General features: G+C 42.5%; 1 protein-coding gene across 2 annotated transcripts in view; it reads left to right on the top strand.

Moving 5' to 3' along the window:
• The window catches only part of TENM4 (teneurin transmembrane protein 4), a 1707472-nt gene that overhangs the window by 1042540 nt on the left and 649387 nt on the right, over positions 1 to 15545 (top strand). For both annotated transcript variants that reach the window (XM_069070949.1, XM_069070950.1), the window contains one exon: positions 10659 to 10946. In XM_069070949.1, the coding sequence (XP_068927050.1) occupies positions 10659 to 10946 (288 nt within the window). The remainder of the gene's footprint in view (positions 1 to 10658; positions 10947 to 15545) is intronic.

Below are 15545 nucleotides of genomic sequence, written 5' to 3'. Positions count from 1 at the left end.
CCTTCTCTCCCAGCAGCAATTTCCAGGGTTGCAGCCCATGGGACCTTCTGTGAGGGCTCTGTCTCTCTCCCTCAGAGAGTGGTTTTCCAGATTCTGGGGTCTCCCTCCACAGGGTTTTATGTTCCAAGGTCTACCATGATCCTCAATGACCAAATGAATTTGACTTAAGAATATGAGAGCTAAAATGTTGTATAATAACTTAGCAATGATTCAGACTGATACTCCAAAAACAAAAAGGAGGAATTGGAAGGGACAGTGTGAGTTCCAAGCTCCTCTTGTCTCACGGGAAAGCAGGAACTGCCTAGGGGCCTCTTGGTTCAGAGGCTTTCCTGTGCCTGTGGAAGATGAGGAGGTGCTGAGGGCCACAGTCCAGTTGCTGGCTCACAAGGACGTCTCTCACGAGACCGCTTGCTTGATGAGCAGCAGCTGACATGGCTGGTTCAGCACCCCCTCCATTGGTTCACCTTCCCCAGGCATGAGGAATTCATGCCTGAATCATGCTCTATATAAGGAGCCAGCTTTCTTCCTCCAGCCGCCGCCTGGGCTCCCCTCCTTCTTAGAATAAACTATAAGTTGTTTCTCAAAAAAAGAATGTGAGAGCTAAAAGGGACTATGGAACATGGAATGTGAGAGCCAGGAGGGCCCTTAGAACATAGAATTAGCAACTGTTAGAGGCCCTTAGAACAGGGAATGTGGGAGCTGGGAGGGCCCTTATAACACAGAATATGGGAACTGTTAGAGTCCTTAGAACATGGAGTAATGAAGCTGGGCGGGCCCTTAGAACATAGAATATGGTAGCTATTAGAATCCTCAGAATATGGAGTATGGAGCTGAGAGGGCCCTTCATAGCTTTTTCAACCCCTTCATTGTTTCAGAGGAGAAACCATAGGCAGGGAACGTGATTTGCACAAGGTATCATGGCCAATTAGTTTGTGGTCAACAAGGGTTTAAACTCCAGATCTCTTGACTCCTCCTCTAGTGTTCTCTATCCTACTTCCAGGGAATAAAAAAGGAGACAGAATGGGTAAGCAAATTCATCTCTTCCCAAACTAAGTTTGCCAAATGGATGGCATAGACCTATTCTTCAGGAATGAAATTTGGAGCTGCTAAATGGCACAGTGATGAGAGCTGGGCCTGGAGTTACAAAGACTCATCTTCCAGAGTTCAAATCTGGCCCCAGATCACACTAACTTTGTGGTCCTGGGCAAATCACTTCACCCTGTTTACCTCAATTTTCTCACCTGTAAAATGAGCTGGAGAAGGAAATGGAGAACCACTCCAGTATCTTTGCCAAGAAGACCCCTAATGGGATCATGGAGAGTGGGATAGGACTGAACAATGTAGATGTGTGAAACCTTTCATGATTTCTTCAGTTCTACTTTATATTTAGTCATAATAGCTAGATCTATCACATATAGTACTGTACAATAGCTATATTACAATATGATATGTAATATAAAATATAATATTATAGTTATATATTACATAGTGCTTTAAGGTTTTCATTGCCTTTTACAAATATCATCTCATTATTATCATCATTTATTACCATTATTTTTAATATTATACTTATTCCTGTTTCCATGCTGTATGCCTCAATAGGATATAAGGCCCTTCAGGGTAAGAACTCTGCCATTTTTTATTTTTAGTGTCCCTACTGCCTAAGGTAGTGAATTGTCCCTATTGCCTAAGGTATAAGAAAGTATATATATAGCAGGTGCTTAATAAGTATTTTTAAATCGAATTGAATTCATTAAAATACCCTCTCCCCCTCCATCCACTCTCTCAGAGGACATTATCAAGTGGTACCCACCCCCAACTTGTGTTTGGAGGAAAGCAGCTCTACACTTGAAAGATTTATGGTACTATTTTGACCTACAAAGAACAAAAAATCATCCATCTTGTTTATAAAAAGCTTATAAAATTTTAGCCCTTACAGGAGTTGAGTAAATTTCCCAGTATATTTTCGGCTACTTCCGAAGCTTTGTGGTGACCAACAGTAATTACAGACCACCACAGTTCCAGTTAGTGGATTCTGATTGCAGAGTAGACCTCTTTGGCTCAACCAAGCATTACAAGTGCATCTTGCCTTAATTACCCTGAGCAACTACTCACACACAGTACCATAGACTCTTAGATCTGGGGGGGACCTAGAGGTCATTTTGTCCCAAACCCTGCCTGATGCAAGAATCTTCTCTTTAGCATCCCTGTAAACTGTTTGTGCAGCTTCTGCTTTTGAGGATGTCTAGTGTTGGGAAAATTCAATTCCTCATCAGTATTCTGATATCACATTTGGTGAAACAAAAGCTAAAACTTCCAATTTGATTCACTCTCTAGACTATATATACTTCCTTAACAGCAACCTTCCCACCCTAGCGATGCCTCTGTCCCAAGCCCTCATCTCCTGATCGGCTTGTCCCTAGCCCATACTGTCATTACAGAGGCTCCTGGACAGTGCTTTATTACTGACTCTACCCTTCCCTCTCCTGACTTCTCCTGTCCTGTCATCTCAGCCTGGCCCCCAGTTTGTGAACCTTCCTTCTTTTCTCAACCTTACTTTCCAGCTCCCCTGTATGTATTGTCTTCATACATTAGAATGTAAGCTTCTTGAGGGTAGAGACTATCTCCTTTTGTATCCCCAGAGCTTAACACAGCACTTGGCACATGGTAAAGGCTTAATCCACAGTTTATCTGTTCTTCTTCTTCTTCTCTCTTACAAGTCTCCAAAGACACTATTTTGTTCATTAATAGGTGTATTACTGTATAGATTGTCATAATAATCTCCGCTGGTCAAAGGAAGATCTTCTTCTGCTCCTGCTGCTGCTCTTCCTCCTCATCCTCATCCTCCTTCTTCCTCTTCTTTTTCTTCCCCTTCTCCTTCTTCCCTTTCCCCTTGCCCTCCTCCTCCTCCCCCTCCTTCTCCTCTTCCTTCCTTTTTCTCTTAAGATATATGTCATCACAGTTTTAGATGGATTCAGATGCATCGATATCACCCTAAAAACGATTATCTGGGCTGTTATCCCCCATCATGCTAACCAATGAGGGAGGCAAGGTAACTAAACTCTAAGAGCAGAAAGACAGCAGTTGTTGCTGTTAAATGTAATTAAGGCACCGGCCTATTTCTCACTTGAGACTGTCTATATGTAAAAAAATAGAAAGGGAGAGGATTAGGACTTCTAGGTTCGAGTTTCTACACTGTGCTTTGTACCATGGTCGCAGAGCTGGGTGCTCAAAGGAGAGAAAACAAGAAATCCAGAAGGCACACGGGGTCTTGTGACAGAAGAACATTTCAGATTTAGAGTGTCAGGCTGCCAAATAGCGTCCCCTGTGGGTGTGATATTGTGTCATCTGTGTCCCTGGAAAAAAGCTTTTGCTTTGGGCTTTGTGGTCCACAGCCTGGTCTTGAGCCCGGTATAAACCGAGGGGCTGGGTGAGGACAGCTGTCCTCAGGCCTGTGACAGTGATTGCCTTGACAGCATCTTTCTAAGTCCTTTTTATTTCAGCCATGCCTGTGTCCAGAGGTCACAAGACCCTAGCACTTAATACTGAGCTCCCTACGCCATTACTTTCCTGAGCCCAAAGGCTCTTAAGCAGTTTTCTGACTGGATGATCGAATCTTAAGCTCAGAGAGGAAGCAGGGTCATTAAGAGACTGTCTGTTCAATCCCCACTGTAACATCCCTGGCATGTTATCATCCAAGCACTCACTCCTTGAAAACTTGTAGTGATAGAAAACTCCCTGTCCCCCACCCCTGAAATGCTCTGCCTCCTCACCTCTTCCTCTGGGCTTCCTCTAGGCCTCAGCTTAAATCACACCCTCTGTAGGAGGCTTTTCCTGCCCCCCCCCACTGCTTCCCTCTGAGATTACCTTGCATTTATGCCATATTTATCATATATACATGATATATTTGAGTATAGTTTGTTCATGTGAGCTCCCTGAGGACAGGGACTGTGCTTTTTGTCTTTCTTTGTATACTGAATAATATAGTTCCTGGCACATAGTAAACTCCTAATAAATGTTTGCCAACTGTCTACTGACTTCTAGTCAAGGCTTTGTACCAACTATACGACCTTTGCTTAACCTCTCTATACCTGAGTTTCCTCTATAGAATTAAGAGGTTGACCTGCATATCATTAGCTCAATCCTGCCATATTACAGATGAGAAAACTGGAGACAGAGAACTGGTCACACAGCTACTCATTGTCATAGCCCATAGTGATGGGGCAGCTTGGTGGGACAGTGGATAGAGTGTCTGACCTTGAGTCAGGAAGATTCATCTCCCTGAGTTCAAATGTGAACTCAGATACTTACTAGCTGTGTGTCTCTGGGCAAGTCACTTAACCCTCTTTGCCTCAGTTTCCTCATCTGTAAGATTACCTGGAGAAGAAAATGGCAAACCGCTCCAGTATCTCTGCTAAGTAAATCCCAAATGGTGTCAGGGAGAGTCAGACCCAATTAAAACCAACTTAACAGAGTGATGTCTGCCACCTTCTAGTCATAGGATCACATGATTAGGGGCTTGAAAGAGGCCTTAGAGAACATCTCATCCAGTGTTCTTTTCACTAATCATGTGACTCTGATATGAAGAGTTCTGCTGCATCATCCCTGAGTGGGCCTGCTAGCCTGAAGGGATCTATCTTCCCTCGTCACATTTTTTTCCTCAGGATTTCTTCCTTCCACTGATGCTAAATGTCAAATGGAACATTTTCAATGCCCTGCCTGGGCATAAAAATAAATATTTACTGATTCACTCTTTGAAGCCTGAATTGTAGAAAGAAGTAGAACTGAGATAAAAATGGTATCATTCTAGAATAAGGACCAAAGACGTACCCCTCCAGAAAAGAAGGGGGAGGAAGAGGGTAAGTGGAAAAGAAAGGAAGTCAAACCAATCCAACAAACATTGTGTCAGGCACTGACTTTGCATCATTCACTGGGGATGCCAAGACAAAAAATGAAAGTGTTCTTGTTTTGGGGGAGCTTACATTGTACCAGTGGAAGAGGTGGTTGTTGTTCAGTCCTGTCCTATTCTTTGTGACCCCATTTGGGGTTTTCTTGGCAGAGATACTGGAGTGGTTTGCCATTTCCTTCTACAGCTCATTTTACAGATGAGGAAACTGAGGCAAGCAGGGTTAAGTGACTTGCCCAGGGTCATAAAGCTAGTAAGTTTCTGAGGCAAGATTTGAACTCAGGAAGACTCATCTTCCTGAGTTCCAGCCTGGTGTATTACTTCACCACCAAGCTGCCCAGTGGAAGAAGAGGGGCGAGGATATGATGTATACTTAGATAAGTCAATCCACAACACATATAAAAAAATTAAAAGTCATTCCAAGAGGGAGAAAATACCAACAACTTGGATACTCATCAGAAGGTTTAGTAAGGGAAGAAGGAGGCGAGAGGAAAAGAAAGTAAAGACAATTCTAAACGAGTCTCCCCCCTTGGCCTCTGCTTAGACAACAAGGAATGCAAGTGTTTTTACTTTTGCTAATTGCAGCACCTTTGCCTTCTAGCTGGTATCTTTGGTGCTTATTAGATTCCTTAAAGAAGGAACAGTGCTGATGGTAACAGCCACGATGATAATGAAAATAGCTGCCATTTAAATAGTTAAGGCCTCACTGTGGCTTAGAGGTGAGTGAGGTTTCTGAGGCTCTGATGGGCCCTACTGATCTGGAAAGGATTACTTAGCATACATGTCTAGTGTCTGCTGTCAGAAGACCAGTCTGGCTATATTTGGGGAGGCTCACTACCAGGCCAACTGCAGAGTGGTGAATATTTGAACTATATTAACTTTCAAAGACTGGATCCTTTACTTTCATAGAGGATTTCTTTTTTATTTTTTTTAAATGCTTTATTAACTTCTGATTTACATCATTCATTTCTGCAAGATTTCGAGTTACAAATTTTCTCCCCGTTTTTCCCCTACCCACCGCCCCAAAATAGCAGTCCCACAGGATATCCCCTCCTCCAATCTGCTCTCTCCCATATTTTCTCCCATACCCATTTCTACTTTTCCAGTGGATCTCTATGCCCCAGTGCCTGTATATCTTACTTCCCAATTACATGTAAAATAGTATTAATAATAGTATATATATATATATATATGTATATATATATTTAAACATTTGATTTTAAAACTTTGAATTCCAGATTTAATCCCTTCCTTCCTTGTCACCCACCCTTACTGGGAAGATAAGCAGTTCAGTATAAGTTGTACATGTGCGGCTAATGCAAAACGATAACGTAGTAGATATATTGTAAATGACTGACTATATTTCCCTCCCTCCTATCCCACCTCCCACTTGTTCTATTCTCTATTTTGATACCTTTTCAAAAGTGGGTGCTTCCAACTTCCCTCCCCCCCAGCCTGCCCTCCCATCATCCCCCCTCTCATCCCCTTCCCCCCTACTCTCCTGTAGGGTGAGATACCCTATTTAGTGTGTATTTCATTCCCTCCCTGAGCCAAATTCAATGGGAATAAACTTGACCCATTCCCTGCTGCCTTCCTATTCTTCCCCTCCATTATGACCATTTTCTCTTGCCTCTTCTATATGAGAGTTTACCCCCATTCTGTCTCTCCCCATCTCCTCTCACTATATTCCTCTATCAACTCACCTCTTAATTTCACTTTTTAAGTATCATCCCTTCCTGTTAAATTGGTCCTGTGCCCTCTATCTATGTATACCTGTAAACATATGCCCATAAACCCTCATATATATATATAATTTCTATTCCCTTCAACTACTGAGAAAAGTTTCATAAGTTACAATTATTGTTTTTCCATGTAGGAATGTTAATAGTTCAACTTTGATAAGTTCCTTATGATTTCTTTTCCCTGTTTACCTTCTCATGCTTCTCTTGCTTCTTGTATCTGAATGTCCAATTTTCTATTCAACTCTGGTTTTTTCAGCAAGAATGCTTGAAAGTCCTCTATTCCACTGAATGATCATATTTTCCCCTGAAACATGATACTCAGTTTTGCTGGGTAGGTGACTCTTGGTTTTAATCCTAGCTCCTTTGACCTCTGGAATATCATATTCCAAGCCCTTCGATCCCTCAGTGTAGAAGCTGTCAGATACTGGGTTGTCCTGATTGTGTTTCCACAATATTCAAATTGTTTCTTCCTGGCTGCTTGTAATATTCTCTCCTCAATCTGGGAATTCCTGAACCTGGCTATAATATTTCTAGGAGTTTTCTTTTTGGGATCTTTTTCAGGAGGTGATTGATGGATTCTTTCACCCTCTAGTTTTCTCTCTGGTTCTAAAACATCAGGGCAGTTTTCTTTGAGAACTTCCTGGAGGATGATTTCTAGGTTCTTACTTTGGTCATGGCTTTCAGGTAGTCCAATAATTTTTAAATTCTCTCTCCTGGATCTATTTTCCAGGTCAGTGGTTTTTCCCATGAGATATTTCACATTACCTTCTATTCTTTCATTTGTTTGGATCGGTTTAATTTCTTGATTTCTCATAAAGTCATTAGCTTCCATTTGCTCCAATCTAATTCTGAAGCAACGATTCTCCTCAGTGAGCTTTTGAGATTCTTTTTCCTTCTGGCAAATTCGACTTTTTAAGGCATTCTTCTCCTCATTGCCTTTTTGAGCCTCTTTTGCCCATTAACTCTCATTTTGTAATTTTCTTGCATCATTCTCATTTCTCTTCCCAATTTTTCCTCCACTGCTCTTATCTGCTTCTTAAGGTCCTCTATGGCCTGTAACCAGCTCGTATTTTCCTTTGAAGCTTTTGGTGCAGGAGTTCTGACTTCATTGTCCTCCTCCTGTTCCATGCTTTGCTCCTTTTTGTCCCCAAAATAGGAATCTAATGTTGGAATCTTCTGTCTGCTTTGTTTCCTTTGCCTGGTCATGTCACTCCTCAGTCACTTGACCCCTGGGCTTTTTGCCACAGTAGGACTCTGCCACCAGACAGGGGAGCTTTCATCCCAAACGCTGGGGTTTTCTCAGCTGCCGGAGGTATTAGGTGGGTACCCTCTCTGAGGTCTCCACACATTCTGGCAAGCTGGACACACACCCCAGGACCCTCCACCCTAGACTGCAATCCAGATCCAAGAAGGTTAAAATAAGAGCAATTACTCTTCAGACTGGTGCTTGGTCCCCCTACACTCTGCAGGCCAGGAGCTGAAGCTGCCACATGGCGCTGACTGGCTGTGCCTGCGACTCAGCAGCTTCTTACACCAGAGGCAAAAGCCATGCACTCCCACTTACTGGGTCCCAGAGTCCATACTGCACTGACCTCTCACTTTGTCCTTCACATCTATGTGTTGATAAATCTGGAAACAGCCACAGCTGCTGCTGATCTGGAGTCCCTCCAGCTGGCGGCTGGTCAGGCCTGCCCTGGGGCTAAATCCTTGGGGTGGGGCTGGGCTCGGCTCCCAGAGCACTGTGCTGGCTGATTCCTGCTGGCCTGCTGTGCTGTCCTCAGTGGGAGGTTAGCTTCTCTATGTCATTTTGTGTGTTCTGCAGCTCCAAAGTTTGTTTAGAGTCACCTTTTTACATGGATTGGGGAAGGTGGAAGCCGGAGCAGTGGGGAGGTCCTGCTTCTACTCCCCCATCTTGACTCTACCCCCCTTCATAGAGGATTTCAGTCTATATCTTTGGAAGATGAAAACTTCCATATATTTGTTATTTAACTTAATCCTTTCCACCAACCCTGTGAAACACCTGTTATTGAGTTATTTTTCAGGCATGTCCAATTCTTTGTAACCCCATTTGGTGTTTCTTGGCAAAGATGCTGGAGACGTTTGCCATTTCCTTTTCCAGCTCATTTTACAGATGAAACAGAGGCAGACAGGGTTAAGTGACTTTTTCAGTTGTGTCTGACCTTTTGTGACCCCATTTGGTTTTTTCTTGGCAAAGATACTGGAGTGGTTTGCCATTTCTTTCTCCATTTCATTTTACAGATGAGGAAACTGAGGCAAACAGGGTAAATTGACTTGCCCAAGATCACACAGCTAGTGTTTGAGGCTGGATTTGAACTCAGGCCTTCCTGACTCTAGACCCAGTATTCTGTCCACTGCACCAGCGAGCTGCCCCTATGAAATAGTGGGGAAGAACTATTCTTTCCATCACCCATGTGATGAAATGGATTCTTAGAGTTATTCAGACACGGTTCAGGTCCCATAGGTAGAATGGTCAGTCTAGAATGGGGCTCTGAACCTGGGGTCTGTAACCTTTAATTTTGTTTTTTTTTAATATTTGATAACAATTTCATTATAATTGGTTGCCTTTTTAATCTGTATATTTTGTTTTATACACTTAAAATATTATTCTGAGAAGGAATCCTTAGGCTTCATCAGACTGCCCTGACCCTCTAAAGGTTAAGAACTCAAACCCATCTCTTAATGACTCCACTTTTGTCTTTACTGTCTCTTTAAGGATAAGAAACACTTCTCAGCTTACTTACTGTTAAATGGACCTGGGCAGTGCAACTTTGCCTAGATATTGCAACAGAAATTTGAGACAAATGTATGACTTCTTTTAGTATAACCAGAGATCTATTGGAAATCTTAAAGGCAATTTCTTTTAATTAAAGCTTAGAAGCTATGAACACATTTTCCCAAACCAGACTGCTATACTTTTTCTGACACTTATCTTTGATATTATTGCTGAGTTTACAAAAAGAGCAAGGTGGTTACCAAGCTACTTGGTTCTCAAGAATACAGGTATTTGCCAAAGTGTGGTGGTGCAGGCTTGTGATTCGTGCTGCTAGGGAAGACTGAGGGTCGTGAATAGCTTGAGCTCAGCTGTTCTGGGCTACAGTAAAACCAGTCAGTGTCTACACTAAGTCTGGCACTAGTAAGATAAGTCCATGTGAGCAGCAGGGCCACGAGGCTGCCTAACAAGGGACAGATTGGCCCAGGGAGGAAACAGAGTGACAAGATTTGTGCTGCTCGGTAGTGGTTCTGAGCCTTGAATAACAACTGTCCTTCTCTCATGGAGAAAATAGGGGGACCCAATCTCAAAAAGAAAAAAAATTATAAAGAGTATGGGTTATTTTTGTTATCCTTTTTATGTTTATTTTAAAACTGACAGTCACAGCAATTGCTACTCTCCTTTCTGAGTTTCATGAGGCAGTGAAGTACAATGGTCAGTGTACCAGGTTATGTGGTAAGAAGACCCAGCTTTCCAGTCCCTGATTCCTTGTGTGACTCTGGGCAAGGCCCTTCCCTCCTCTGGCTTCTTTTATTTTTCTTTTTTGGCTTACCTGTGTAATGACAGTATTAGATTAGATGATTGTGAAGGTGTCTTCCAGGTCTAAAATTCTATTTCTATACTCAGAATTTCCTCCCAGTTTTATCCTTAGGCTCTCATGTTCTGTGTTTTAAGGTACCTTGCAACTATTAAAATCTACATTCGCGGTTCTAAAATTCTGTATTCTAAGGTCTCTTATGGTTCTTATAGTCTATGTTCTCTCTTCTATGGTGCTATATTCTAAGGGCATTTCTGGCTCTAATGTTCTGTGTTCTCTACACTAACCATCTAGGTTCTCAGGTTCTTTCTGGCTCTGAGTTGCTTTGACTTGGGGCTCTGAAGGTACCTTGAACAGCCCCTAAAAGTCACAGGCAGCATTGATGAGCACAGCCTTGGAACCAGGTGTTAAGCAATTATCCTGGCATGAACTCCCCCTGATTCTCTTGTCTCTCCCCTGCAGAAGATTCAGATTTGATTGCTGCGAGGACTCTGTTTTTGGATGCTGAAAAGCCTGCGGTGGGTGCCATGGATGTGAAGGAAAGGAAGCCGTACCGTTCCCTGACCAGGCGCCGGGACACCGAACGCCGCTATACCAGCTCCTCGGCAGAAAGCGAAGAGGGCAAAGTGCCCCAAAAGTCCTACAGCTCCAGCGAGACCCTAAAGGCCTATGACCAAGATGCCCGCCTAACTTATGGCAGTCGGGTCAAAGACATGGTGCACCAGGAGGCAGATGAGTTCTGCCGAGCAGGTGAGCAGATCTCAGCCAAGTTCGCCATCCTCTGGCCTGGCACAGTCCTTCCTGGTGGGAGGGAGGGAGCCAGAAAGTGACCAAGAGTGCAACAGTAGCAAGAGACCACTAGTATGGTCAGTGAGGACCATCTCTCTGTTAGGTTCTGGCTCTGGGTCTCTGCCAGTGGGGTGGTGTAGAAAGAAGGCTGGCTTAGGCATCACAAGATCTGGAGCTGTCCACCTTCTAGGGGAGCAGAACTCTGACATATGAGACACATGAAAAATAATACAAAATGATAAATAAGTACTCACATTATTATAATACTTGAAGGTTCACAAGAGAAATAGCAATTCACACTAGATAGAGAGCTGCCAAACTCAGGGAGATCTGGGTTCAAGTCCTGCCCCTTATTGCTACCTGTTCTGTTACCCTGGGCAAGTCACTTAGCTACTCTCTCAGTGATCTTAGGCAACTTTCTAAGACTATAACTCATGGAGGCAGCTAGGTGGTACAGTAGATAAGGCACTGGCCTTGAAGACAGGAGGATCTGAGTTCAAATGAGGCCTCAGATACTTACTAGCTGTGTGATCCTGGGCAAGTCATTCAACCCTGATTGCCTCCAAAAATTGAAAAAGAAAACTTTTAAGACTATAAATTGTGGAACTTCTGCCAGCCAATCTTTCTTGGACGTTTCCTTATTGGAAACTTCCTATATCTATGAAATAATAACTAGGAAGGAAGGAAGGGAGGGAGGGAGGAAAGAAAGATAAAGAAAAGGACTTTACTCATAACAACTCTTTAAATCAGGGAAATAGAAAAAACTACTTTTACTTTAAAGGTGAGTACACTGAGCCTCAAAAAGGAAGAGTCTTGCCAGGGTCCCATGCCTAGTAGCATAAAATTTGTTTTTTCTTCTTTCTCTCTGTCCCCTGTTGGTCTTCCAATTGTAAATTAGCTGAAAGCCCTGCATTTTACTAATCACACATCAGTGAGTGGATGTCTCTTTGCCAGGATGCTTTACAATCTGTAAAACTGGAAAATTGTCAGGTCTGCTACTGGCTAGCCATATGAAAATGTAAGCCTTGGCCTCGATTTCCTCCCCTTTATAATGGGACAGTTGGCATTGACATTATCTAGGCTTGTGTCTATATTTCTCACGTCCCTTCTATACATCATATGATTCTTTACTCTGGGTTTTTCCAGCACTGGCATTCTATCTAGTATTCTATGTTCTAAGGTCCTATCCAGCTGTAATGTTCTGTGTTTTTAGGTGCCTTCCACTTCTAATGTTCTTTGATTCAATGTTCTACCAGTCTGCGTTTTAAAGTCCCATCCAGCTCTGACATTCCACACTCAAAGGCCCCTTCAAACTCTGACATTCCATGCTCCTGGGTCCCTTGCAGCTCTGACAGTCCATGCCCTAAGACTCCTTCTAGTTCTCACATTCTATGCCCTAAAGCTTCTTCCAGCTCTGACATTTTATACTCTAACATCCCTTCCTTCATAGTAGAAGATACCCCTCCACTTCACACAGCTAAGCGGTACAATGGATGAAACGCTGGGCCTAGAGTCTAATACCTATTTTTTAAGGTTTCTTCTAATTCTAAAGTTCTATAATTCTTTCAAGATGGATCCAATTTGAACATAAGAGTCTAGACTTCTAACTGATCAAAAACAGAAGTATTGTATTCTAAACAGTTTCTTACCATTTGATTCCAGATTTTACCAGGGATGAGGAGGAATATTTCTTTCCGCATCAATTCCCAGGTGAAGGTCTTCAGGGAATAATCCTCACTCTCTAGCACAGTCCATTTGGTAACCAATGTCTCTCAGCTAGCCAAGGTCAGAGGTGTGACCCCTCCACCCACCCACCTACACACCAAGAGGCTGAGAGATAGTGGCTGACCCATGCAGGAATCCAAAGCAAGACCTTGTCTTCTTTGGCCACATGTTCTGACTTATAGAACTAATGGTCCAGGATGAAAAGGGAGCAGTTTCCTGGGAAAAGAAAGAAAGGGCCAAAGAGCAAACTGGCCACAAAAAAAAAAAACATTTCTAACTTGAAAGAATAAATTCCCTAAACAAACAAGTCAGCTCATATATTGTAAGAGTCTTAGCTGGGCCGCCAGAAACCAAAATGATTCGAGTCAGCATAGTAAAAAATAGACGCACATTAAAAAGTCTCCAATATTTATTGTCTTCCTTCTATTGACTCATATTCCTCCAGCTTAAAAGGGTATGTGGGGCAGGCCGTATGGAAATCGATGCTGCTCGGGTTTTTTTATGGCAAATAAATTTGATTTTCCGTTAACTGTAGCATTCATTTTTCATAATTTATGAGCTGTCTCTCCTGAGGAGGGTCGTGGCCAGCTGTGTATTGACATGTGGGATAAGGGTAGCCAAGGCAGTTTGGCAGAGTGGGAAGATTGCTGGATCAGGTGTCAAGTGACTGCAGCTCCAGCTCTCCTTGGTGGCCCCTACAACTCAGTTTCCTCATCTGTAAAAAGAAGGTATTGGACTAAATTATTTCTAAGGTCTGTTCAAGTCCTAATGTTTTACTATCTAAGGGCCCTTCTGGTATTTAACTTTCTATGAATACATGATTATTTGTGATTGGTGGCAAGATTTGGGATTCAATGAGATGAGGCATGGAGCATATAAAAGCCATTTTGGCTATTTTGGGCCCCTTTCCTTAGAAGGAAAGGGAGGAGTGTGTGTGTGCGCATGTGTACACATACACACATATACTATATATTGTATACACATATATATCACATGTACATATATGTGTGCATATAGGCATATACATATATATATATATTAAAAGAAACAGCCAAATCCATATGAACCAAGCATGAAAGAGATCTTGACCTTGTTGGCCATCCCTCTAAATGGTAGGTTAATAAAGGCATGGAAGGGAGGGGTGGGATAAACATTTATATAAAACCTATGTGCCAGGCAATGTTCAAAGGGTTTTTTATAAATGACATCTCAATTGATCTTCACAATAGCCCTAGGAGGTAGATGCTATTACTATCCCCATTTTATAGGTGTGGAAACAGGCAAACAGAGAAGTGACTTGCTCAGGGTCACACAGTTAGTAAATGTTTGAAGCTTTTGTCCTCCTGATTCTAGGCCCAGTGTTCTATCCATTGTACCATTGTGAAGTTGAAGGGTATCTTCTGCTATGAATAAAATGGTTACAAGTAACTTATTAATTCTGGAGTATAAAGAAATGTACCCCAAATAGTCAATGTGGTCATTCTACAGTTCCAGCAAAGCTGACCTGTGCCTGGTTGAGTATGTGCAGTAAATGGATCCCAGAAAGAATACAAACCAGGACCTGTGAGTAGTTCCAATTATAGAACCATGCATGTATTCTCACTATATCCTTTGTTTGCATAAGTTCCCTGAAAAATCAACCAATCACTCAATACATATTTATTAATAGCTTGCTAGCTGCTGACAAATATAAAACAGTTCTTGCCCTCTAGGAGTTCCCATTCTAACGTCTCTCTACCTCATATATGGAAGACAGTTTGCATCCCTAGCATTTGGGTTCCTGACGTGGGGAAAATAAAAGCCAGTTATTAGCAGAGAGGCCACACTTTTGACAGTCCTGTCAAAATGATGGGTTCCTGTAAGGATCATAAAAGCATACACATAGGGCCAGAAGGGAGCTTAGAAGTCAATGAGTCCAACTCTTCCATTTTGCATATGAGGAAACTGAAGCTTCACAAAGTTAAGAGACTTGCCCAAGACCAGGTAGGTAGTAGGGGGCAGTGCCAAAATTCAAACCCATAGCAAGTTAGTGGTAAAGCCTTAAGGACCTAGTGCCTCTGATTCTCAGTACAGTACTCTTTGTACTGGGTCACACCAACATTCTCTTTTGAAAGACAAGGGAGATCCAGTCCCCTGGTTTCCATGTGGCTTCTCTCTTCTGCAGATGCTCTCTCATCTTCCTCCTTATCAATTAATCAGTTCATCAGCGGGCTTTTATTGAGAATATACTTGGCACAAGGCCTTATTATTTTATCTTCTGGGAGATGCAAATAAATCTAAGGAGTGCTTCCTACCCTTAAGAAATGCGTTACTGCTGGAGAGAAAAGACAAGCACAGTTGGGAAAAATACCTAACAGTGGAATTTGGAGAACATGTGGAATTTAACTGGGTGCTCTGACTCCAGCTAAAGTGATCTTTTCACTACCCCAATCCTCCTCCTTGAATATCTCCCCTGCCAGAAGCCCCGTCAGTTCCCAAGGACACAGAAACCTTGTACATGACTGTCCTTCCTATGAGCATTTGCTATTGGTAAACCATTAGTCAGGAGAGATTGACAGTCCCAGCTAAGCAGAAGACAAATGGAACTCTGAATTCTGAATGGGAAGAAAGGAGCAGTGAAGGGAAATAGTTGAAGTAAAACTCCTGTGAGTTAGGTCACCAAGAACATAATGTGTGGGTTAGGTCTAAAGCCAAAGGGAGAGAGGAAGGGAGGAAAGGAGGAAGGAAAGAAGAGAGTGAAGAAAGGAAGGAAGAAGTAAGGAAAGGAAAGAAGAGAGAGAAAGAAGGAAGGAAGGAAGAAATGAAGGAAGGAAAGAAGAGAGAGAAGGAAAGAAG

The sequence above is a fragment of the Petaurus breviceps genome, unplaced genomic scaffold (assembly GCF_028583685.1).
Source record: "Petaurus breviceps papuanus isolate PSGF00001 unplaced genomic scaffold, PetGlider_PUasm1.0 90823, whole genome shotgun sequence".
NCBI classification, from domain to species: domain Eukaryota; kingdom Metazoa; phylum Chordata; class Mammalia; order Diprotodontia; family Petauridae; genus Petaurus; species Petaurus breviceps.
Note: the sequence above shows the minus strand (reverse complement) of the source record. Positions and strands in the feature narration are given on the sequence as shown.